The sequence below is a fragment of the Asterias amurensis genome, chromosome 4 (assembly GCF_032118995.1).
Source record: "Asterias amurensis chromosome 4, ASM3211899v1".
NCBI classification, from domain to species: domain Eukaryota; kingdom Metazoa; phylum Echinodermata; class Asteroidea; order Forcipulatida; family Asteriidae; genus Asterias; species Asterias amurensis.
Window position 1 is genome coordinate 16,621,365 of NC_092651.1, and position 26,490 is coordinate 16,647,854.

Here is a 26,490-nt window from a genome sequence, read left to right on the forward strand (position 1 = left end):
AGTCTCCTGAGAAAGGACTTTAAAACAATTAATTTTCTTGTGACACAGAATTTCTTTTTGAAAATTAAAACAGACTTTCCATTTCTAATTTCAAATCTGAATAATCTGATCATCCAATCTAATGAAGCATGCAATGTCGTATACATCGGACTGAATCAAGACACACCAACAGGCATAGACTAGCTCCCTGTGTACTACCTGAGTAACCAAACAGAGGTAATTGGTCAGGGTCCAGGGCCTTACTGAAGAAATCCGACCGTCGTTGCATCATGTCTTGTTTGACACCTTTCTCTCTCATGGCCACCGGCTTGAAGGAAGCAGGTCGGAACGGCTCAGGACCCAGTCGGTTTGAGAACGGCTTGGGGGCTGAGAACTTGATGGGGTGAAACGTTGGAGGTTTGCTACTGTCGACTGAGGTGTGATGCTGGAAGGGGCGGGGACCTTGGGATTGGGCACTCTCCTCTTGGCTGAAACGCTTGAAGCTGATGGATGCTTCCTCTGTTAGCTTTGACTGAGGGGTGATAAGATCCTCTTCCATAGAATCCTGCAATGAATTCAACAAAACATTAAAACTCTAGTGAGAAAAGAGAATAAGCTGTTGCAAACAACTTACCAACCAAAAGAACCGATGGTATAAATGCAACGTTTTGACCCTAGCATAGTCTTTCTCGAGGGCTAAAAAGAAAGAAGGACTCTGCTAGGGTTGAAACGCAAAATTCCAGTAAGGCAAGGCAGGGCGTGTCGTGGCTGAGGAGTTAGAGCACTGAACACAAGCTCTGGTGTTTCTGATTAGCAGAGTGTGGATTTGAGTCCCCAGTCGGGGTTGAGGTATTCATGTCCCTAAAGCAAGACACTTTACCAAAATTACTTTGTCCTTTGGATGGGACAGGCCCTAAGTCCTGTGTACTAGGATCGGTAACGATCGATCCATTACGCTCCGCCCACGACGTACGTGTGAGCAAGGACACGTGAGCCTAGCGGAGCTTAATGGATCGGTCTATTGCATATAAAAGAACCCAGTACGCCAGTAGGGCATCCCAATTATAAGGCATCCTTGGTTTCATTAACAGAAATATATAATAATAATCAAAAGCAAACATTGACTCAAATAATTAAAAATTGTTACACATAAACATTACACTCTGAAGGAATTGAAACAATTTTGGAGAAAAACAATTTCTTATTTGGATTTAGACAATTCCATACTGACCAATTCTGTACAAAATTACACTCGGATTTACCTTAGTTTTTGGGTCCTCTTCATTGTGTCTATGTCTGGGTGCAGCCTCCTCCTCTGCTCTCTGCATCCTATTCATGTCCGTCTCCGGTCTCTCGTCCTCTTCTGAAGAAAACATCTCTCCATCGCTCAAAATAGCTCCATAACCCTGGAGGAGACAAGAAAAGATAAGATGTATAAGGATAAGGAGCATCAAGACAAGATGATAATACTTTATTAGATGGTATCTTTCATCAGGGATAAAGAATATTAATTTGGGTTTTACCTACATACACCGATGTGTATACTCAGTACTTTTTTCAAAGAGCTTGGTAGAGTCCTGAGTACACATGTACAATGCTAACACGTATTGGTGACACCAAAATAAATGTGATAAGACTTTACATTGCAAAGATCTTGTTTCCCAAAGCACAAGGAAATTTATCTTTCTTCTTCCATGCTTCCCACAGAAAATTTTCCAATTCTTTTTCTACATGAGGGGTGGATTTCACAAAGAGTTAAGACTAGTCTTATATCGAGATGGACAAGTTACTTGTCCTAAGTTAAGACTAGCCTTAAGTGTTCAGTAATTCCTAAATAGTTCTAAGTTGGGACTATCATTGTGAAATTGACCTCTGGATTCAAAACAAGTGAAAACACAGCAAATGAATGAAAAACCAAATTTATTTATTTCTGTGACCATGACTGAGCTAGAGCATAAAGGGTCACTTATATTACAGTCGGAATAACGTAATAGATCATGCTAAATGCGCTCAAGCACGTCATACAAAAAGGAATATAAATTCTACATACACATGATACCAAAACTAGTTGATAAATGCACACACACAAAATTCGTACAGACAAAATCAACCCCAAAAAGTTAACAGAATGCTTAAAATGCTTCATACTGATCAACTCAGCTTTGAGGTAATAACAAACAGTTACAGATCCAGAATAATTTTTCTAATTTTGCAACATGATAATCAATTATTTGTTGAAGAAAATTCAAACAATAAGTCTCTTCTATTTTAAAGTTGAAATAAACTGAATTCTCAATTTCTATGAAATTAATAATTGATTTGAATCAGAAAAGTTATGATACTAAGTCTTGTTGATACTTTTTAAGTGGAATCAATTCCGATGAGCAAAAATACAGCACCATTGATTGTAATTAGTTACAGAGTTTGAAATTAGGTTAAATTGAGAATGGTTAGATGAGTTAGTTACAGGCAACACAATGAGTTGACTGCTAGTTAGTTACAGGCTCAACAATGAGTTGACTGTTAGTGGTAATTAACGTTGCCTCCCCAGGGATGGAATTTTCTTGGGGGGGGGGGGATCAAAGGTCTACAGGGCATGTACATGGAGAGCTCAAAATATTTACCATGAAAATTTGTACTAGACTGGCATCAAAATACGTTTAACTGCTTTTGAAAAAGTACTGAGACATAATAATTAAAATAGTAATTGGTTGAGAGCAACGGCTGAAACAATTGTGCACAGCATCTCCTTATAAGGAGTTGTTTACCCGAGGGCGCGGCCTCACCATTTCATAGCTGGAGGGGTGTTGTGTTGAGGAAATCATTGAACAATTACAAGTTTTGCATTTATTTTACCTATTGACCAAGAAGTGTTGATGTTTTTTGACCGAAAAGGTATTTATGAATGGGAATCAAAGTGCGTTGAATCGGTTTTCAACTAGTGGTTTAAACCCGCCGAGGCCTGGTTCTTGATAATTTACCTCAACTTCGTCTCGGTAAAATTATCAAGAACCAGGCCTCGGCGCGTATTTTAAACCACTAGTTGAAAACCTCTTCACCACACATTGGTTCCCTTAGTATTTCATGCAAGGGATGTGGGACTCTGCTGTTAGGTGAGAGTGTTAGTTATGCAGGGACTGGCTCAACACTCTGGCCTGTGGCCTGTGGTTCAGTGTAAAATTTGAGCCCCTGCATCTTGTTGTTAGTTGGCAAGAGTTGTTAGTTGTGCAGGCACTTCAAGCAGTCAGTGCACAAATGACCACACCGACTCACCTCCAGCCTATTGGACTTGTTTGGGGAGTCCGTCTCAACTGACGAACCTTTGGCTGCTTCCCCATCATGCCCTGATCGTTCTGGACTTACTTGCCCATCACACTCTGCCGTGTCATTCCCCAGTAACTGATCAAGGTTTACTGAATGTTCTACCTGGACCTCGGACTTGCCAACAGTTTCTTCAACAAGTTCCACCTCGACATCGAGAGGCGAGCCGTAGGTTTCGGGGTGTCTATCATCTATACCCTGTTTTGACTCCTCAATGTTAACCCCTTCATCGGGAGATACACTATCCCGATCCGAGGATATTTTGTTTGATTTGGGTTCACCGTCTAAGATCTCGATCCCAACTTGGATAGGTTTTCCATACTGCTCCCCATTGGGGGATACCCTCTCCAGATCGAAGGATAATTCATTTTTTTCAAATGGTTTGACTTCTTTAACTTCCATTTTGATTGTATTTTCAGTGAATGGATTTTCAGTATCAACCTGTGGGTTTGTGGGGTGAGTTTGAGGGGCAGAGTAGGATGGTACAGGGGCAGCAGGGGCGACAGGGATAGCGGGGGCAGTAGGCTCAGCAGGGGCAGCCGGGCCTGATGGGGCTACCGTACTCTTTAGCTGCTCTTCAGGCTGTTTGAATTAAAGGATCGGGATTGGTGTCGTAACAAGCATGCAATTCAAACTAAGATACTACTTCGATTGTCTACAACAACAACTCCTCTACAATTTACATCTTTAACATTACATGCATGGTTAACATTCTACAAATTAGTTCCAGTTGAAATCATTGCTACACAGGGGGAAAAAGTGTGCTTATAAAACCATCTACCTATCCAACTACAACCTGACTTCTTATTATAAACAATTTTTTTATTTTTTTACCAACAACCCTTGTTCTCAGAGGAGGTCATGGATGTAATTTCACTGAACACTTTCATCTACTATTAAAACATTGTACGCATTAGAATAATGCCATCCTCATAGCAAGGGTCCTTGGTTATTACACATTAATCGTCCTTTTCACACACTATATCAAGAGAATATGAACATGGATGCTATTTTAAGACGTCTGGATCACTGTTCAAAAACACAACAGTCCTTGGTTAATATTTAACAAGGATAGCTTTCACACAACTGGAATTTACCATTTTTTAAGATCAATTTGATTTTAGTCAAAAGCCTGTTGTCAAAAAGTTGTCTGTTTGAAAGGGCTTCTTATTCTACAAAATGAGTCGACTTGGGGAGATAAATTATCTCATGATCTGGATAGGTGGCTCAACATTTCTGGAGCTCCTGAAGACATTTAAGAAAGAGGAAATCACACCTACCTCTGGATCATCATAGTGTGACCTAACAGGATCCTGAGTTTCAGCTCGGTGATTCCAAATTGAATTACTGAAGATGCAAATAAGGGCAAAAAAACAATCAAAATAATAAAAAACAATCAAAACATTTTTATGAAGTCAGGCCTGAAGTTTGAGATGGGCAAGGCCATTTTCATTTCGCAAAAGGCACTTCCATTGGACAATCTTAAAGTCTATGGGGAACTTTTGAAAGACCAGGGCAACAGAGGCCATATAATTAACAAGAGTCCAATAAACCAACAATGAACAAAAATTCATGAAATCAGGCCTGAAATTTCATTTTTGAGAGGGCAAGGCCATTTTCGTTTCGCAAAAGGCACTTCCTTTGGAAAATCTTAAAGTCAATGGGGAACTTTTGAAGAGGCACCAAGGCCAAGACCATGGCAACAGAGGCCATGGACCCTGTGTAATTCCAGGCCTATGACGTATCACGTTGATTTATTTCATTGAACGAATACCAGGGACAAAAAAGGGGCCAAATATTTTCCCCCTGACTGGAAGACAGTGCTAAAGGTCAACAATTAAACAAGTCTGAAAACATCTTCAGTTATCCTTGTGGCATGATAAGAATTAGGCAATCAGCACTATACAGCTTAAGGATGGGATGTTGATGGCTAGACTTCTGATGTACTAGCATCACACAGAAGCCAATTATCTTCAATCAATTCATCCAATTAGATGGTAATTGAGAAAGCTTCAGGTCTGAGGCACTTCAAAGCTGATAATAGTCCACAAATTAAACTACATACCATGTACTGTTCCATCTACTCCTCCATTTAAAGGCACTGGATACTATTGGTAATTACTCAAAATAATTGTTAGCATAAAAGCTTACTTGGTTAATGAGCAATGGAGAGCTGTTGGTGGTATAAAACATTGTGAGAAACGGCTCTGAACTAACATAGTTTTTGGGAAATGACAAATTCAGCCCAATTTTTCACAGGTTTGTTATTTTATGCATATGTTGGGATACACCAAGTGAGACGACTGGTCTTTGTCAATTACCAAGTGTGTCTTGTGTCTTTAAGGGATGAGATTTGACATTGGAAAGGTCTATTGGTTCTCACAAAGTGCATGCAAGAAGCATTAAAAAATCCTAAGAACTAATTCTCCCATCTTACCCGTTGACAGCCGGTTTCCTTCTCTCCTCCTCTCTCTCTCGTCTCATGTCTTCAATCTTCTCCTCCTCATCTCTCATCTGCTGGAGGATCTTCTTAGCCCTCGCTGCTTGGGTCAGGGCTCGAGGGTCCGCTGGCTGGGAGACGGCACGGCGCTTCGTCACCTCTGGCTGGTTGGTCGTACTGCGGGTACTCTCTGTGGTTTGCCGGTTGGAGGAGTCATGTTTTCTCATGCCTGGGCAAATAAGACGTTAATTGGAGCTCATTTTAAACCTTCTTATAATAATAATATTAATAGAGGCTTCTTATAGCGCGCATATCCTTCACTCAGTGACGCTCAAGGTGCTTTAACATACAGTATTTTCCTGCAAGGTATGTGGGACTTTGTTTGAAATATGAGATTTACTCTTTTAACATAGGTACAAGGTGCTGTGGCATAATTTGCTGTCGATCAGACCAGGAACATCAGAACGAACCTCCTTCTCTTTTTGTAAGTGCACTGGTTTCTTTTACATACGTTACAGAACACATGGGACCAATGGCTTTACAGCCTATCCGAAGGACGAAGCTCCATGGAAAAGTGTCTTGCATAAGGACACATGTGTCACGACTGGGACTTGAACCCTCACTCTGCTGATCAGAAACACCAGAGTTTGAATCCGGTGCTCTTAGCCGCTAGGCCATGACACGCCACATGATGTTTCAGAGTGATATTTTGTTGGCGTACCTGGTTCTTTGTAGCGATGTATCTTCAGTGTTAGTTCACCGGTGAGTATAGAGGAGCTGAAACAATACATGGCATGATCGTTATCAAACGTCTTCGTCTTCTCTCCGTTGATGGCTACGATTTCATCACCAACCTTCAGGTCACACGAATCAGCTGAGCTTCCTGCACATCAAAAATAATAAGAGGTTCATTTCACTCTGCTCTGGGTTGGTCTCTTCACACTTTGTCCCAAACCTCCCTTTAAGATTTTTAAAACTGACATGGATTTACAGATGATCAAAGGACATAGCATGGGTTTTAATAATTGACTAAAATAATAAAATGACAAAATATTTTAAAAACTTTTTTTTAATGAGAGATTGCATACATCACAAGGCCAGATGGGTACTTCAAGGTGAGGGCTACAGTTAACTTAAGATGAACCTTAGTGCTTTGTGAAATCGAGCCGTGGTGTTCAATTTCACAAAGCACTACGTTTCTTAATGTATTGAGACATCACACTCTGCTTAGCACTTTAGACTAGAATGTAGCTTAAGATCAACCTTTCTCTATGTGAAATCATAAAATGAATCTTGTAAGAATATGGCATCGTAAGGGTTTCAAACACGAGGGTTAAGGTCAAGGCATCTATCACTAGTACAGAACAATACCTTTTGTTACACTGGTGACAACAATAGGTCTCTGCGTGTCTGATCCTCCGATGATCGTGAAGCCGAAACCGTTTTCATTTCTTGGTTTCTGTTCCATCTGGATGGTGAGCTCACTGTGCTCTGGCACCTAAGAATTAAGAATGAGACAAACACATACAGAAAGAAAGAGTTAATTTGCTTGTCGAGGTTGGGATGACTAAGCTATGCAATGTCGCCCTCTATGTTGAGAGTGTCATTAGTAAGACTCAATATGTATGTTATATTCGAACTAGAGGACGTACAAAACCATACTGGTCACTCTGAGTTCACACAGCAAACTTAAGTGGACTGTATCGGTACACAATTCAAGGCTTCACAAGTTCACTCATTGATTGCGTGCAGATGGTTGCGTCCCCACTCAATACAACAGACTTTAAAATGTTAAATACTGCTACATTTATCATAGACCTTATCGCAAATACTCAGTACGTGCGCTTTGGGCGTGGATTGAGGTGCATGATGCCGTCAATTTCACCAAACTCTTCCCAACTTAGGATTAATCTTAGGACTTGGGACAAATTAGGTTCTGTGTTCGAAGACGTTAGGACACATCGAACCCATCCTAAGTTAGGACTGGTAACTCGCCCTAAATTGAGATAGGATTAATCCTAGTGTTTTGTGAAATCAGCTGCTGGTCTAGCTAGCAATCAAGTTTGATCGCTAGTAAGACAGCATGCACGTCATTCGACAGTTAGCGTTTGCGCAATCGGTATTTGCGAGAAGGTCTATTAACAAAACATTAATCCTAAAGGTTAAAATAGGCAATCTAAACAATCTACATCTACAATTGGTAATCAGAATCAGTCCACACCAGTTTCCATTCCACACTCTGGCCTTACCCGTATCTCTTCTTTGGGTGCTGGGGTTTTAGGTTTGGTCTCGTGCTCAAATGCCGACTCCCCCTTGTTAAAAGCGGCCACCCGCCCCAAGATCCCCATGCTCAGACGTTTCTTCTGGGGAAGCCGGGCAGAAGATTTGGAATTGCGCTGCTCCGCTGTCATCCCGATCTCTCTCTCTCTGTCCCGGAGAAGTTTCTCTTTGAAGGTTAAGGTCTCGACGTTGCTCGGGGGTGCTACAGCGTAGACTTCACTGCTGTAGCTGTTCCTTAGCATTGAGCTGCCGTTTCGGTACACCACTTGGACATCGTCACGCTGTTTGTGCAGTATATATTAGGAAACTAAACGTCATGCATACTTTTTATTTTTTTATTTTAAGAAGAACTCTCTCTCGTAGTAGATTATTTTAAAATGTTCAATCATTTATTTTGTTAGGGTGATTTTGAATGTGTATCTATTGGTGATGCCAATATTCAGAAACAACTATTTATTCTGAATATGACTCAAATAGTCTTCAAACCTAATTTCAGACTTGTGGGTGCCAACAAAAATACAAAAAAATCAATTTTGAAAATGACTCAAAAGTTCTTCAAACTTTATTCCAAACTCATGGGTGCCAACAATCTCCCATTAAAAATTGCTTTAAAGTCCCTCTTTGCCATGAAGTTAACTGATATTGTGGTTTTTGGGGGTTTTTTTCGTGGTTTTTTTTGGTCAAAAACATGCATAGGCGGTACAAGGTAAAAAAAAATAGCACATTTCTGAAGATAACTGAACCAAAAAGTAGCTCTTAAAGAAAGAAGTTCAAAACAAAAATCTTTTTCTCAGTTATCAACCAGGGCCAATCTATAAAAAACAGACACCATTGATAAATGAGCCAGTCATTAGCGAACATTAGGATAAAGGCCGTCTGTGTGTAGTGATGTTTCAACACCACAGGGGCTGTTCCCTCTTTAATTCCCTCCCGATGACAGACGGTCTGATAACTATTTGGTAATGTTTCAAATTACTTTTTCCCTTGAGGAAGTAAATTGTCTGGCTGAAGGTATGCCATGTTTACTAGAGACAGAAAGCTTCAATTGTTCATCACACCTGTCTTTTAGCCTTATGTAGAGAGACTAATAAATATGCTCCCACTCAAAATGATTATTGAAGTTTCAATCTCCATTAATCAGTTGATAGTGTTGACATTTCTAAAGAACGCAACAATTTGTATGATCTCATTTCTGAGCCGATTTTAAATTGATGTATTGCGATCTGACCTGATAAGTGCTATGACTAGAGAAATTTAACAGCTGAAAAGTTTGGGTTTTCAGAGATTTTCTGAAAAGCAAATAACTTTATTTTATATCACCAGTTTTGTTTTGTTTTGTAAATGGGTCAGCATCATAACAATAATAATCATAATAATAATAAATAATAATGAAAACTTATCATGAATCATAACGAGGGCCCTCGAGGAGCGAAATGAAAGAGCATTTCACAGTTTACATTTCTCAAATTTTCTGGCAAAACGAATCTTGGAGTGCGAATTTTCCTTCATTAACCAGTATTTGTATTTCATTTCGAAAAGAGATATTATGTAGACTGTTTAGTTACAAAGGAAACGGTAAATTGTTGGCACCAACAACCTGAAAACAAAGCATTGATGAATCTTTCTTGATTAAATAACCTGGAGAGCTCAACTTTAAGTGAATAATTTGAACGATACATGGGATAAGTCGGCAAAGACTGTGACAGGTTTTTTAATGTGCAGTATTAACTGTGCATGAATTAGGGTTAGTAACTACATTGTAGGTGAAAGAATGTGAGTGAACCACACACCAAATGTAAAAATCCATGAATAAAAAAAGTTAAGCTGAATTGCGGTTTTAAAAGTGGCTTTTGGGTTTGGAAATGCTCACGTGAATTTGGCAAACTGGCAAATGATGTGAATTTGGGTGATGATAGAATAGTTTAAAAATTTGGGAAAGTAAAACAAGTGTGCAACCTTTTTTTTAATAGTTTTGTTAAACAGACAGCTAGCTCTACATTGGCCCCTTTGCATACTTCTGAATAAGATGTCTAAATTAAGTACTTTTTGGCATGCAAGTGATTGGATATTAAGACACTTCTGCGAATGTGAGTTTCTTACAGTCACACTTAAAACCTAAACCGATATTGGTTAATATTTTTATTAACTCCACACATCTGTGTGAGTTTTAGTTTTGATTGTTATTTGCTATTCGCTGTGACCAACTTCTTCAAAAAATTGTTTACTTTTATTTGTAGTTTATTTCTAGTCAATGTTTAATATCACTCTATAATTTATGAGATGTATATTTTCACATCTATAAGGCATTGCATTTTTGCTTATATTCAGATTTCTAGAAAGTTGTGCAGCATGTGCTAATGGGATATCAATTATACCAAAGAAATGATGACATAGCATGTTCATTTACATAGCAATTATTTGCAAGGAGAGCTATTCCCCAACATGTATGTATCGAAACACATGCCATTTTATTTAGTCTGGTTCTCGTTCAACCAAATTGACAGGAGTACTAAATGTCAAGCCAATGATAGCGCCTTACATCCCCTGACATATGTAATGTTTGGTTACGTGCAGCCAATCCCATCATGAGGTCAATGGGATCACATACATAACGATGACAAGAATTCCCAGCATGCAAAGGGGAACTTGACATTTCCATCGGGACGCAAGGTTCTCTAGACATTCGCATGGAGTATGTGATCTAATAATTGCAACGCCTACAAGTAAATTCTAACAATTATTTCACATCCCATTGATAGTTTCACATTTGATCATCAAATTACACATGACTGGCGTTTTTTGTAATGTAAACTTGCTGTCCGCTGTCTTGGTTAACTTATTTGGCTTAATTCCATTCCATAAATGCATGCAAATGTTTAAACTTTCGGCGCTCAACATCTGACAAAAAGCACTACTCATTACTCGATTTCAGATTAAGATTTGTTTTATTTCTAAAGCAGTGCTCATGAAGAAAAATTATCTCTACATCAAATTTCAAACAACGGCAGGATTAGTAATTAAATACTAAGTACTACAAATGAATAAATGGCATATATTTCTACAATGCAAAGCAATGAATCTAAAAATAGTACTACACAGTGGGTTGTATGGAGTAGTTTGTAGGCCTAGAATAAAGCAAATCAAAACTCATTTCAAGAAACACAATTTAACCTTTTCAATTGCTGCACATAAAACGTAAAATTCAGAAGTACATTTCATGACCTCATTATTTGGTTACAACAAGAAATGCATCAACATTACATTTAAAGTGAATGGCTTTCCCATTTGCATGTTTGCCCCACGCGCTTGCATAAATATACGCACACGTAATTATGACATTTCACTAAACAGAAAGTGTGCCCATTACATTTGGTGAGGGATACAGTAGCAATGTACCGTGATGGCATTGGATCAAGAGAGACCTGAACAACACAAGTATCTTCAAATCTCTCTAGCAACAAACCCAGGAATCGTTTTATTGAGCTGCTAAGCCATGTTTTTTTTTTGCTAAGCAGCTATTCCTCTTAAGATAATCGAGCGACCAACAAAAGCATACAGTTTGGTACTTTTAATAACTGTAATAGCTGGTATACCCCAAAATTCGCCCATTCACCATTTAAAGTATAAGCACTATAGAACCATGATAGAACAGACTACAATTCTGAGTGGGCAGCCATTTTGTATAAAGATATTGTTCGAACACAAAATAACTTTTTCCCACTAGTCGGCATTTTTGGGCCTGGCAACTCAATGAAACTTCGTAAGGGTACACATGTAAAAATAGCAAATAGATTTAAAGCTTTGATGGCTAGACTACAAGTTGTAATTATACACGATGTAAACAAGCATCTCAACAATGAAATAGAATGAGGCCAATGATGATGATGATGATGATTCAGATTCCAGGCTTAAAGGTCAAGTAAAGTCATCACAGACTGTACTATCACCCCCCCCCCCCCCACCTTGAGGACAGCGATCAATTTCTCAAAATGTCACTCTGTCACTAGATTGGAATCTGTTTTCTAATTAATATGAACAATGACAGACAAATCTGATTCAATGTGGCTTTTGGAATTCTCATCTGTAATTTCTTGAACTTTCTTGAAGGTGAAAGTGAAGTCCAGGGCCCAATTTCATAGAGCTGCTTAAGCAAAAAAAGTAGCTAAGCACAATAACACTATTCTTTCCAAAATAAGGTTACCAGCTACAAAAAGCGTTTCACTTGCACCATTTGTAACTGGTATCCTGCTTATTCTTGCTTAGCAGAACATTTCTAAGCAATATTTGCTGCTTAAGCCGCTCTATAAAAATGGGCCCTGATCACCTGGTTACCAGATGCATGTCACCAGATGCAAAAATGCTAATGTACACAACCCATGTAATCAAGAAATGTACATCATATGTATCCCTCCAAGAAATGAGTTCACGGACCGAGGCCATGTTGACTGAAGCGGACCTTTAGGCTTGGAATCTTTTCCCTATAAGTAGTCTAGACTCTAACAAGGTCATGTCTGAATTGGCGGCTACAGCTACGGCTTCGGCTAGATTTCTGAAACATCATGTGTTGAGGTATAAGACCTCCTCAGCAACACCCTTACCAATAGCCGTAGCCGCCAATTTGGACACAGCCTTGGCTTAAATGGTAACTGTTAGTTAGCAAGCTTCCCCCTGTGATGATGTGGTTAGTGAACCCGGCGATTTTGAAAACCAATGAGGTGAGATGGAGAGATAGGAAGAGGTTAGAGGTCAAAATGAGATTTAATAATTAAAAAATACTGACACTGCCTGGTCTCTGGTATGGAGCGAAGGCACTACCGTTCCTTCTCACTTTGGGCTTGGGGGCTACGCTGGGAGGGGGTTGACGACTCTGCCAGCCGCGGGCGTCAGCAGAATCGTTTGGGGGGTTATTTGAGTCAAAGGAGGAGGATTCCCCTTGTTTGTAACTGCCGGGGAGGGTGTTTGATCGGGGGCGGCGCTAGGGGGATGAGAGGAGAATAAAAAAACACAATGGCATGCAAAATAAAAAAATATGGCAAATAAAAAAAAGCAGCAGGTTGGGTTTAAAACAAACGTGAAACTGAAAGGAGTAGTCACATGGGAGGTTTGACACTTTACTCCTGATAAATTCATCATAAATGAGGAAAAAGGTAAATAAATCCTGAATAAAACAAAATAAACTGAAATTCTATTGCAAACAGAAAAGTCCGCATATAACTATATTATAAGAAAATAACAAGTACACGTGATAATAAAATAAAATAAAAATTAAAAATGAAATACCACATGGAAAAAATATCAACCACACAACTAAAGGAAACTGAAGAGACGATTGAAGTTGGTTTTTCCCCAAACACAACAGAAACAACAAAATGACCAATGGGTAACGAAACAAGAAGGATCAGCCATGCAGAACAACTAAATGTGACCGAAAGCATACCAGAGACTATGCCTAAATAAAATCATAACTCCGCAGTGGACCCCACTATCAACATCATCCGAGGAAAGCCTTTACAAATCTAAATAATCTCAAGAAAACTTCTTCCTGGAGTTAACAAGACAATGTGGATCTGGCAACACCAGCTGCTCAATGTATAGATGGATTGCAATAGGCGTCATTGGCCACCATATTTAATGTGTGAAGAGCTACCTTTGGCCGAGAGTCACGCGCAGCGCGTACACGCCTGCACTTTCCCATTGTTTATAAGTCAAAGGTGGCGGCTGATGACAGTTAATGCAACCCCGCTATTCAACCAGTCGTAATGATTCTCTATTGACCAGTAGTACTGTTAGCTACATGTATAATTTTAATTAGTGCAAATGCTACAATGAAAATGCCTTATAAGCCATACAATTAAATCTGATGAGTGATATAAAGAAACAGTCTCTCACAAAGTGAAGAGATTACAGGCTGAAACGTCAATTCAATTTAAGAGCATCTGTTAGAACCAGACTGTCTATGGAAATGCTTAGTATATCGACTAATAAAAAACACAAGGGAAACCGACTTTGGTAAATTTTGAACACTTTTGGGTTGAATAACGAAAGTTATCTTTCCAACCCTATTACCAGTATAATCAACATCTACATAGACATGCCTCTGCATATAAACAACACAAATACCAGCAGAAAAACGTGTTCCAACAATCCGGTAAAAAAAAAATTCTATTCTATTATTTTTCAATAAATACAGGAAGCCATTTCCTTCCTAAGCCAGCTTTGACTGGAATGTAGTTTAATTTTAAATAATTTTACCTTAAAATACAACAACAAAGCATGACTGTTTCAGTCACCAATAACAACGCTAAATTTAAAACAAAACTCGCACTGCAAAAACGTCAACAACTGCTGAAAGTTCAACCTCCCTCCCAATATAATTTGTTTTGTTACCAAGCTTTTTAAGTGTATGTCTTTCTTTTGAATTTGAACGACTACATAGTAGTCGACTCCAAAAACACTTGATACAAAAACCGTCGTCATTTGTACAAATTCAAGTACAAAATTCTCGATACAATTTATGAACAGACTCCATGACAATAACCTTTAGCCCCTTAGAAAAATTGTGATGGTGGGTTTAACTGTCAAAAGGTGGTTTTTAATTTAAAACTGCTTTCACAAAGCTATCCATTGAAAATGAATGACATTAGCAATTTGTCATAGCACCCCCCCCCCATCATTTTTAAGGCCTTCGTTTTCAAAGTTGTCTTTTTTTCACTTTTTTTTTTTTCATAAAGTACAGTTCAATCCCATAGTATGTTTCTCTAAAATGACCCTTTGTTTTCAAAATATGCATGCATGGTCAATGCTCTGGACAACCCCGAATATAGATAAATATATTTCTCAGATATAAATATAGTATTGCTATTTTAAGGCAATGGCTCATTTGTACATTATTGCAAATCTTTTAACTGTTGCGGTATAGTTGTACGCCCACTTACATGCACAGCCGTGGTACATTTCATACCCTGCATAACTAGTCAATTTTCCTACTTGACAAATATTATAGAAAGGACCAAAATAAATATATACCTAGCTCTAACCATCCCTAACATCAAGGCAGAAGCACAAGTGCCTACATCCTACATAAACATTGTATGGACGCACTTCATATCACACCCTAAATTGCAGTGAATGCCCATAAAAAACAAATCTTGTAAAGCCTTTACTACCCTGTCGACCCTTATTCCCAAGAATAATGTGTCTTTAAAAATCTTTTACTACCCCCATCCCCTACCAACTCCCAGGAATAACGTTGTACTGTTAAACTATAACAGACTCTACCCAAACAAACTAACAAGTGCTTATTAAGACCAACCTAATTTAATAATTTAATTAACAACAATACATGGATGCCACACTTCAACTGTATCTTTACAAACAGTTTCAATGCTCTGAGTAGATCTATCTGAAATTTAATTTAAAAGGAATCTAGAGTCTACATTGCACTCTTTTGATAATCATAACTTGAGTTGTAACACAGTCAAATAAATAGTTTTAAAATAAGTTTACATAAAAGTAAACCCTCTCAGGTCAAAGGTCGGCGGTCAGGGGTCATCTTTGTGATGAATGTTACTCTATAATAAGTATGGGATATATATGTATCAGTTCGCACACACCATTATGAATGTTTATATGAAACGCAATGACTCAAAACCTGCCGTCATTAATTGAGAAATGAGCAGCATGGATTGTATGTTAAAGAGAGACAGGCACATAATGCTTTCTGGTGAATTTCACACCCTTAAAATGGATTGTACTCTTTGTGTATGAGAAAGAGGTACATTTATGCATGACCTACATAATCAATTTGTACTGAGTGTATACATTGGAAAGTGACTTGACAAGTTTTAGTGACTTTTTTTGTCATTATTGACTAACATTGTAATTAGCTCTGTTAGTCATTAACGCTTTCAAAAGTGTCACAATCAAATTCCAAGCAGGGGCACAGGCACTTTTAAGAAGAGGGCGGTTTGCCATACTGGAATATCCATACGAAATTGTTTAGAAGGCACCGAGACCAAGAACAGGGCAACAAGGCCATTTCTTCTGTGGCCTCCACAAATCCATGGAAATCCATGCCTTGTAAAAAGAAACATACTTTACTTCCTTTAAAAAACTTGTCACGACTTTTTGGTTTTTAAAAACATCTTTTCGAACTGCCAGATGAATGAAATGGAAAAGGGGCTATGAAAAATGTGTCCATGTAGACCCAACCACATGGTGGTATCTAAATGTACATGGGTGCAAAAGCAAGCCATATTCTGAGACATGTAGTAAAATGAGTTGGTACAACTGACATATGTAAAACATCTGGTAAATAAATGATGGCACTGTCCAATTCAGTGACATTTTGAGACTGTTGACTTGATACCATAGGTTTGCAAAACATAAATGTTTGTGAGGTGTATGGGTGGGGCCCATGTCAGTTTAAATATATCTCTGCCAGTTGGGTTACTGTGACCGTAGGGGGTGTGGTGGGTGACCAAGGAAGCCGTTATGACCGTTGCGTCATTAAATTGTGTATAAGTGGGGGTGAGACTGCGGGGATATTTTTTCAGATCCCCTTCAACAGAAAGCATGAGGTGCCTGGCCCTATATATCTTTCAAAGCAATGAATAAATACTGGTTACATTTCACACTTATCAGTATGCCTACACACAATAAGGAGGATATATGTTGTTATTTCATCCTTGCCATGTGACTCCATGATGTATATTTAACATGAATGAAGCTATGATCTTTAATGAAAAAGCACCAAACGAGTAATACTGGAGATTCGTTAAAAAAAAAACACCGTGGTAAAAAAAAAAGGAACATTAAAGAGCCTTGCCTGCCACAAAACTTTCTTAACTTTGTTGCTGCTTTCTGGTGCCAGAAAAGTGGATCAAAGAGCATGATTTCTTTATTCTAAAGAAAACTTTAGCATTATTTGTTTATCGGGCAGACTTTAAAAAGTCTGAATTCAGATTAAAGTCTAAAATTTCTCATATATTTGTTTTAAATTCTGATACAGGAAAACAATTTCCTCTTCCTAAAGTGTACAGTACACATCATATCAACTTTAATCATTTAATGTCTGCTACGGCTGGTAAACGGCACATCAAGTGGAAACACATTGGTCTGACACTGCGAATATGGCGGCATACCATGCGTGACAATTGTGAAACCAGGCATAACACATTACTGCATTTTATTCCTTATTAACTTTCAGAGCAGTTAACTTTTGCAGTGGCTAACGGCGGCCCTTTAATGTTCCTGTTGTTTAACTGGTTAATCAAATAGTTTCATTAGTTAAAAGGGCCAACAATATGGCAGTGTTGACTTTCTCTCCTAACCTGGAATAAACCTTTGGGGTTATTTGCATACATAATGCACAATTGACGATATTGAATCCGCGTGTAGCCAACCCTACAATGGTAATAACCTGTGCATTTAATTTGCAAACAACCCCAGCAGAAATGACAGAGGCATTATTTCTTCAAACCCCAAACCGTGCTGTACACAAAACACTTGTAAGTATGCAAACAAAATATCTCATGAATTGTGATTGATGAGTTGGATATTCATAATACAAGCTAAGCAATCATACTATCTACTTAGCTTGACATCTCTTGATTCAATATTGTTGGTTAAACAATAAGTATCCCACTCGTTTTGCTGCTTTGATAAAAACGCTTATAGCGAAGATTTCAACATATGACAAAAGAACTTTGAGCCAGGGCGAAAAATAAAACTGTCTTTGGTTGACTGTGTACAACACAATGAAAGGCATGAGAAATAACTGAACTTTGAAGTCTGCATGAGCAGGGTAGTTGAAGAGACCAAAGTCAGAGAGAGAGGAAGAGAGTTTTGTTTTTGGTGGGGGGGCTTCTTAACTCACCTCAGGCAAGTCTTTGATTTCATCCTCGTAGAGCGCTGGTTTGGTGAGGATGTGGACGATGTCTTCAGGGTCAAGGCTCTTGTTCTTGGTGGCCATCGTCATCAAGATCTTCTCTCGTTTCTCTCTGAATAAAGACAAAATAAGCGTGGTTAGGTGAGATTTTTTTTTGTGATAGCACCATGTGAAAATCTCTTTTAAGTAGTGGTGGTTGTGAAAAGAATCGGTGGTTGACACCTCAACGTTTCGATCAGTATGCTCTGGTCGTCTTCAGGAGAATGCTAGACTCTGGTTGTTGGTTTGAAAAAAGGAAATTGCCATTTCCTGGAAAGTCTCAAGATGCATTGAACATCTGAGCTAAAAGAACTCCTGTCTTCTTAAACCAGCCAATCTGGATAGAGTACTACACTTTACGTATCAATTTGATCTTCTCTCAATGAAAATGCACTCCAGTTACATCGCATGTGAATATTACTTGAAACGGATACTGCAAAATCATCCAAACTGTGATTTTCTGTTTTTCCTTTGCAAGTGCAGAGAGACACGGCGAGTAGTTTTAACAATCACCGAGTACCGATTACAACTGAAACTTGCATCAGCTATCCGGACGTTTCATCCAGCTCGGTATCTAATAGCGTCAGGTGAACCAGCATAAATGAAGATAACATATGCTGTTTCCGCGAACCAAAACGATACGCTATCAAGCAATGCATCCAATTTCTTCTTTTGATAGTCACTCAGTAAACATAAACTACTGCGATAGATATATTTTGAAATGATATGACGGTAGATTTGAGCGAGACGAAGCTTACATGTAAAACTAGACGCATCCAACTGAGGAGGTGGTACCTGGGAACAACTAGATATATATCCAACTGTTCTGATTTTATAATGACCCTTGTTCTGTAATCGTACTGTGTATATAGAATGCCTTCAGGGTATAGACTTAATGCTGCACTTACAATGTAAGTGGTTTATACCGTTTGATATTGATTAATTTCAAACAAAGTTCAATTTGCCATCTGGCTATGCAGTACTATTACACACTACCATAACCATGGCTTCAATATTTTTACATATATTTTAAGAGAACTTTGTACAGTGTAGTTAAAGGCAGTGGACACTATTGGTAATTACTCAAAATAATTATTATCATAAAACCTTTCTTGATTATGAGTTATGGGGAAAGAGGTTGATAGTATAGAACATTGTGAGAAACAGCTCCCTCTGAAGTGGCATAGTTTTCGAGATAGAAGTAATTTTCCACGAATTTGATTTCAAGACCTCAGATTTAGAATTAGAAGTCTCGAAATCAAACATCTGAAAGCACACAACTTTGTGTGACCATGGTGCGACAAGGGTGTTTCTTCTTTCATTAATATCTTGCAACTTCGATGACCGATTGAGCTCAAATTTTCACAGGTTTGTTATTTTATGCATATGTTGAGATACACCAACTGTGAAGACTAGTCTCTGACAATTACCAATAGTGTCCAGTGTCTTTAAGGGAACCTTTATAAGACACATGTACCATTGATACACAATTTGTTTTTTCCCCCTTATAACTTAGGGCTGAACAGAGAAAAAGTAACTAGAGAGAGATTTGAACCAGCGTGCCTGTGCTCTACCAACTGTGAGGTATCTGGATCTGAGTTGGTGTTCTCCATATTATTAACCAACCTCACGACACCATTTCAGTTATCCTAAACATTTTTTGAGAGACTTGAAAACGATTCATATAAAAAGTCAAAATCGTCATAATCAGATTAAAATGAAAAGTTCACAGGTATAGAGTTCTTAATTCATCAGTGTAAACAATTCAACATTTCACTACCCGCTTTGCCGTCCCAGTGGTAATAATAGGGTATACTTTGGTCACAATTTTCCACACAATCGCACACAATCTCTTCCAAGTTCCATTGCAGAAAAAGTTTAGTATAGACCAAGTCCACGCACATCAAAGTAAAAAAATAAAATCAACCCCTGGGGTTGTAAATGCTTGAGGAATAAATATGTCAACACTTGCAAATGTTGTCAGAAAAATCGTCAACACGCTGGAGTGGATTCCACTTGCATCCTCCTATACCCCTTTTAAAGGTATTATACAGGACTGGTAAGGATAAAAAACATGCCTTTTTATTTTCAGTCTGAAAGCTTTACTCATTATGAAGTTCACACTAGAACCGTTTTTTTCTGTCAAATATTTCCCTCTGAAATGAAGTCATATTTGAAAAACCTATTAAAAAAAAAAAACGGAACAGCTGATTCCGGTTGTTACATTCAAAACTAAGCACTTGGTTTGTGTATGTGTTTACATGCTGAAAATTGTGCATGGCTGTTCACTGTTTTCTCCTGATGCATACAACGGATTGAGCAGGGTTGTTACTTTATGTACATGTACATGGCTGATGAACACCGTCTGGCTGATGAACACCGACTATTGTGTCAGCTCTACTATTCTGTCAGGCCTGATACTTCCAGGGGGCAACACAGGCAATTGCCTCCATGCCCCCTGGTCATTGCCTAGGTGCCCTTGAAATGCCCCAATAGAAATTTACAATTTCCTCTTAGGGTGCTCTTTACCAAAAAGAAAATGACTTGATGCCCTTGCCCTTTCAACAACGAAGCATTTGTCCTGTCCTGTATAATATACCTTTAAAACAGCCAACTGAAAAAGCAGCACCCACCCTCCCCACCCCTCACCAAAACATGCAAAGGTCAAGTGACAAGAAAGGTCGTGGTTTGTTTAGAGGTGGGACAGTCTGCAGTGTTTGTTATCATTAACGATCCCAGGGGGGGCTTTTGCCTTTGACACTTCACACAGGGCATTGGTGATCTACGATGCCCAAAAGATCTATGATGCCCCCAGAGAGACAAGCATGTCAGCTCGCTGTCTGGTGTTTTCTCCAACAAAGTACAATATTTATCACCCTCTTTGATTTATCCCGGGTTTATGATCTTGTATAACAATTGTCAAATGTCGAGTTGTGACGCTGTGAAAATATTTAAGTAATGGTAAATTGGGAATTTAAGATGTCTTGTCAATTGTATTGTCTGAGTCTGACAAGTAAAAATTATAAGAAGAGCACATTTGTGAAATTGTAGTACAATGTATTTGCTTTCTGTCTTTCCCTCAGTTTATTAACTGGACATTAAATGCAAACAAGCATGTATTAAGGACCTCAACATGTTACTAAGGCAAATTGGTTTTGTGCTATTTCAGCTCAAAGGGCTTTAAAAACCAGCCTCATTAAATTTCCTTGTCTAACTGTTAAAGATATTTTAACGAGACAGAATTGCCATGTGTGGAACCAAAGAGATCTTGAGACTTGAAGACAAGTCCAGAGCTTAAATGTTTTTGCTGAAATCCTCAAAAAATCATATTAAAAGCTTGTCCAATGCATTTACTGTAGGCTTATTGTAATTTCTGGAACCACTTGAAGTTAGGCGACATTATTTGTACATGTAGTATCTCTCACTAACCTATAGTTGAATTATACCACACCGTGATCACACTTACTCACAGGATCCTGCCGAGTTAATAAATTTACCAATGACACAAAACTAATTTTCTGCTGTAAATTTTAAGACATGTTTAAGTAGAACGACCGCACACTGTGCCCTCGGCAAGCACACTTACTTTTCTTCCATCATCTCCGAGTACGTCTTGCTTCTTCTCCTCTGTCTTTCATGCTCCGTCTGTTCAACCTCGTCACGGGATGCCTTCCTCTCGAGGACGGAGTGAGTAGCACGCCGACGACGCGACTTCCAGGAATCCAGACTCTACAGAAAGACATCAAGGGTGGTAAAGGTTTCGTTACTTTTACTTTTGCTAGCGAACTCTCTGCTAATAAGTCCCCTTGGTATCTAGACCTCTTGGGATTACTTCATCACCATTTACAGGTCTGTATGCTTTGTTTTTGAAATGGCAAGGGCACCAAGGCATGTTCTCTTCGGTAAAGGGCACCCATGAGAAAATTGTTCTACTGAAGCATTTCAAGGGCATAAAGGCAATGCCAGGCCTGATACTTCACGAAGGCAATGAAGGCGATTGCCTCCATGCCCCCTGGTGCCCTTGCCCGGGTGCCCTTGAAATGCTCCAGTAGAAATTTACAATTTCCTCATTAGGGTGCCCTTAACCAAGGGAAAATGCCTTGGTGCCCTTGCCCTTTCAAAAACAAAGCATACTGGCCTGCAATGACCAGGGGGCATGGAGGCAATCGCTTTCGTTGCCTCCGTGAAGTATCTGGCCTGTATTTGGAGATGAAAATTATTGTGGTGTCTCTGGGGAATTGTTGAAATAAATATATAATTTGTTCTTATATAGCGCTTTACACACCGGAAGGGCGTCTCAAAGCGCTTCCAACATTAATTAATGGAAGAGCAGTTGAAACCACTTACAGGCTGGGCACGATGGAGTAAGGCAAACACACAATGTCTTTATTATTGTACAATTCCCCCAGTAATAATCATTTTGGGACTTAAATGTGTATTATGAACATCAGCAGTTGTGGATTGATGGATTAGGTGTTAACAATGGAGTGAAAAGCAAAGAGAGAGGTTGAGAAACAAAAGAAACATGGGATAAGTTATACATGCATCTACTTACCTTTGGAACACATTCAAAAATGGTCTCTGAATTCTTATCGTTTTGAATGTACATGTGGTTCTTAAGTTTTATTTAAAATTGATCCTACGAATGTAAAGTACATGTACATGACTGGACTGTACTGTGAAATAAGGGATACTTTGCCTTTTGTAATGCAGAGCACCTGAGACAAATACATATGGTACATGTACATCTATTTTACAGTTGAAAAACATGTAGAACTTATGTTCATTGCTTATGTATCAACTAGCTTCTGTGAAAATATAACCTGACAGGACTAGCAAAGTAATTTATGAATCCATAGTAATAACCTTTGACCTGCATTAACAAAACCTGGTACACACTACGCACAATTTTATTTTCCACCACTTTTGTGTTTCGGCAATTTACTCAAACTTGTTCAGCCGTAACATTTCTAATTGAGTGGTACTTCATGTAGGTTTCTTGTCTCAATTTCCTGGTTCTTCCATGTCTGAACACTTCAGTGTTTTAAAGATTAACTTTAAAGAATAAACAAACATTCACTGCACTTGCATGTAGGGCACAAAGGTATAATGTACTTGTACTATGTACTTTGAAGTGTATTTTTTAATTTGGAATGTAGGATTCAAAACTTTGCATGGTGGGAATATAATCTAGTAAATTGTGCGCCTTCATGGTGTAGCAAACCTTAGTTAAAGGTAGAGATTAAGTTTGTAACCTTTATACCATGTAAGCCTACATCATGTAGTACAATATGAGTTCATTTCAGTATTCTTTCACCTGAAACAGGGTTGGCCCTTAATATTTTCTGTGACTTATCGTCAGAAGGAGCAGTTTGCATATCTTGTCCATAGTCTGCCATCTTTATCTCTAGTCTGTAAATATAGGGGGAATTTCCAACACTGAAGAAGCCAGCCAGTTGGTTTATTGTTACATTGTAATCTTGGACTCTTTTCAATTTCCTGAAACTGATGCTTGACAATAACTGTATCTGCTCAGAGGTAAATTAGATTGCATCATGTTGCATTGGACTGATTACCCATCACAGTGTTTGCCCTTAACTTAACTAGCTTCATGTAGCAGGACCAGTCAGCTTTTCATTTCACTGGTCCTATAACTGTTGGACTTGTCCATAATTCGTATTAAATAGGGATCCTTTTCAACACAGAACTATCCAGCAGGACCACTTGGAGTGAGTGTTAACTAGTCCCCGGGTGTTTTAACTGGAATTTGGCCAGCGGACCTCTGTTAAAGGAGGTACTACAAAAAAGTACATCATAGCATGCCTTCGTTCAATGATTGGCAATTTGCCAAGACGGTCAGCAGAGGAGGAAACATTCAATTTGATAACTCCAGGAGGGAACTTCCCCCAAATAATGCACAGAACCCAACCAAACTAACTGCTGATTTCACAATGACTAGAAAAAGTACTGACGATTAATTTGAAGAAAGGTTTTTGAAAGATCACACAAACCTGAAATGGATGAAGTTAAGAATTCAAGTTAAACTTTCAGAATCATCTGGTCAATAAGATGTTAAGTCACCAATTAGTTAACCCGTCACCACAATGAAGTCATGATTTTGTTACCAATGTACCGTGCATGTATTTCAAGTGTCATCTGTGCGCTATCTAGCTATGCCAACTTGGGCGACTTTGGCTGCAGTTGTATCAGGTCTGGCATTTCATCTTTGCGAGGGCATTTCTATTTTATTTACAAAGGGCACTTCCACTTGAAAATCTTTAGGTCTTTGAGAAACATTTAAAGAGGCACCAAGGACAAGAAAGGTCTCCATAAGTTCAAGGCCTGCTGTACCACTTTATCATCTGCCCATACACGTCATTCAACACGCCCTGTGCAGTCAGCAGCCACATCCGTACCCAAAGATTATCAATTCTGACAAGACCTATATAAGTTTTTTTAAACCAAGATAAAAACCAAGTGGAGAACATTCCGAAGACCTTGTTTCAATCCAGCGTGCTTCAGCTAAACATCTAAAGTTTTGGTGCACAGTTCTGAAAAAAAAACTGAGAAGAACCTTGACCCATTGCATGCTTTAAAACCTTTCCTTGATTCAATGCTCCCTCAATCAAAAAATGTGATGTAAACTTTGAAACAGCATCACTTCCGTATTATTTGATTTTGTTTTTCACCCCAAATCTCTTCCATTTATTTCCCTTTTAACACATCTGCAGACATGTGCGCACAACTAATCCTGCTGTTCCATGACGCATGTTAACTTAATCTCCACGTTATGATATAATTCAATTAGTTGGGATTGACTAATTACGTTAATCTTAAATTGGCACTCCACTTATTGGATAAAAGACGCTTGGCCAGCAAGCCCTTGATGACATTACAGTTCTGCGAACAGCCCACGTTATGCATGAATAAAGTTATGTTAGCCGTGGGCCCTTTCATGTACACTTTCAGAAGAAAACTTCACAGAAACTTCACCGTCTGATTTCTTTTGAGTGTGACTCACTAGCTAAGGGGTTTTGTGAATAGTTTTTTTCTCGGGAAGCATTTGACACAAACCAAGGCTTTCTCACGCTGTTGAATGTGTGTTGACACAATGAGGTCATGAACCGTAAGCATTGCTTTCAGGTCTTCCAATTCATTGCCAGGGATGGGATGACTTGATGTTGAGTCAATCATAACGTTTGAATCAAAGAATGCAAAACAAAAAACAGTAAAGACTGTTGCAGTGAACTTTGTGCAAACTTTTTCTTCAGCAAATTTTAGTGAATCCCGAAACTACGTCTCGTCTAGTCTGTCCAAATCAAAAGCTTCGTTGACAATCAATAAAAACAGCCAACCTCCATCATAAATCACTGTGACAACTGGTACATGTACAAATAATTTAATATTTTCCTTTTTGCCAAAGGGATGGGGTTGTTCATCAAGAACAAATATTTTGATTTAGGAGCCCGTACAATATTTTCAACATTTTCATGGTCATTTTGAATATAGCTACTGTTTGAACAGCTAATATGTGTTCTTGCGGAACACGTATGTGTTCAGGATAGACATGTCAAACAAAAACAGAGTGTAATAGTTTTGGTTTTACCCTTACACTGATGAGTGTTAATAGCACTGTATACTCAGTACTTTCCCTGAAGTTCTGTGAACAAATCAGTGGCAATATTACTCAGGTGGGATTCGAACCCTCGACCATTGCATTCTAGAGCAGTGTCTTACCAACTAGACCATTAAAATTGCCCAGTAGCTAGAGGAAGTTTGTAATCTATTAAAAACAGGGAGACTAAGTTATTCAAAGATCTACTGTACATGTACATCCAAAACTATCCACACTATTCCCTACAACTTGATCACGTTTTACCCATTAATCTAAATCATATCCTCAGCATTATCTACTGTATATACTCTATACTATTATCTACTGTCTTATTGGCCACTTTTGCCAGTAGCTTTGCCATGCAAATAAAAAGTAGTGCTATTAATTAGTCGAGTACTAGTTTTCATACATGTAAGTAAGCTAATCTACATGCAGTCATTGATCTCCTGAAACATTGTAACCTGATGTTCCACAGGAACATTAAAGCGGTTACTGTCTGCATTTGAAACTTAACTATTGCTTAAGAGTGTTGAAAGTGTTAATTAAAGTTAAATAATGGCAATTGTAGTTATTAGTTATTTCAGTTCTTTATTTGAGGACGTTTTTGTAAATGCAGCAGCTGCTGTAGCTGTTAACCAGGTACAAGAGTAATTTTATGGTTAAAATCCGAGTATTGTTGTGAAGCATTAAAGGCAGTGGAAACTATTGGTAATTACTCAAAATAATTATTAGCATAACACCTTTCTTGGTGATGAGTAATAGGGAGAGGTTGATGGTATTAAACATTGTGGCAAACGGCTCCCTCTGAAGTGCCATAGTTTTCGAGAAAGAAGTTATTTTCCACGAATTTGATTTCGAGACCTCAGATTTAGAACTTGAGGTCTCGAAATCAACCATCTAAACGCACACAACTTCGTGTGACAAGGG

The 26,490-nt window shown here is 38.5% G+C and overlaps 1 protein-coding gene across 7 annotated transcripts in view; it reads right to left on the reverse strand.

Moving 5' to 3' along the window:
* LOC139936479 (uncharacterized) overlaps positions 1-26,490 on the reverse strand; it is a 74,670-nt gene that overhangs the window by 12,022 nt on the left and 36,158 nt on the right. For 4 of the 7 annotated variants that reach the window (XM_071931302.1, XM_071931299.1, XM_071931300.1 and 1 more), the window contains 11 exons: positions 21,535-21,677; positions 17,898-18,021; positions 12,801-12,995; positions 7,990-8,301; positions 7,112-7,238; positions 6,462-6,623; positions 5,738-5,969; positions 4,581-4,647; positions 3,253-3,882; positions 1,242-1,385; positions 199-544 (listed from right to left, as the gene is read on the reverse strand). In XM_071931302.1, coding sequence (XP_071787403.1) covers positions 199-544; positions 1,242-1,385; positions 3,253-3,882; positions 4,581-4,647; positions 5,738-5,969; positions 6,462-6,623; positions 7,112-7,238; positions 7,990-8,301; positions 12,801-12,995; positions 17,898-18,021; positions 21,535-21,677 — 2,482 coding nt within the window. The remainder of the gene's footprint in view (positions 1-198; positions 545-1,241; positions 1,386-3,252; positions 3,883-4,580; positions 4,648-5,737; positions 5,970-6,461; positions 6,624-7,111; positions 7,239-7,989; positions 8,302-12,800; positions 12,996-17,897; positions 18,022-21,534; positions 21,678-26,490) is intronic. The other 3 variants (XM_071931301.1, XM_071931303.1, XM_071931305.1) reach the window with 3 other exon arrangements.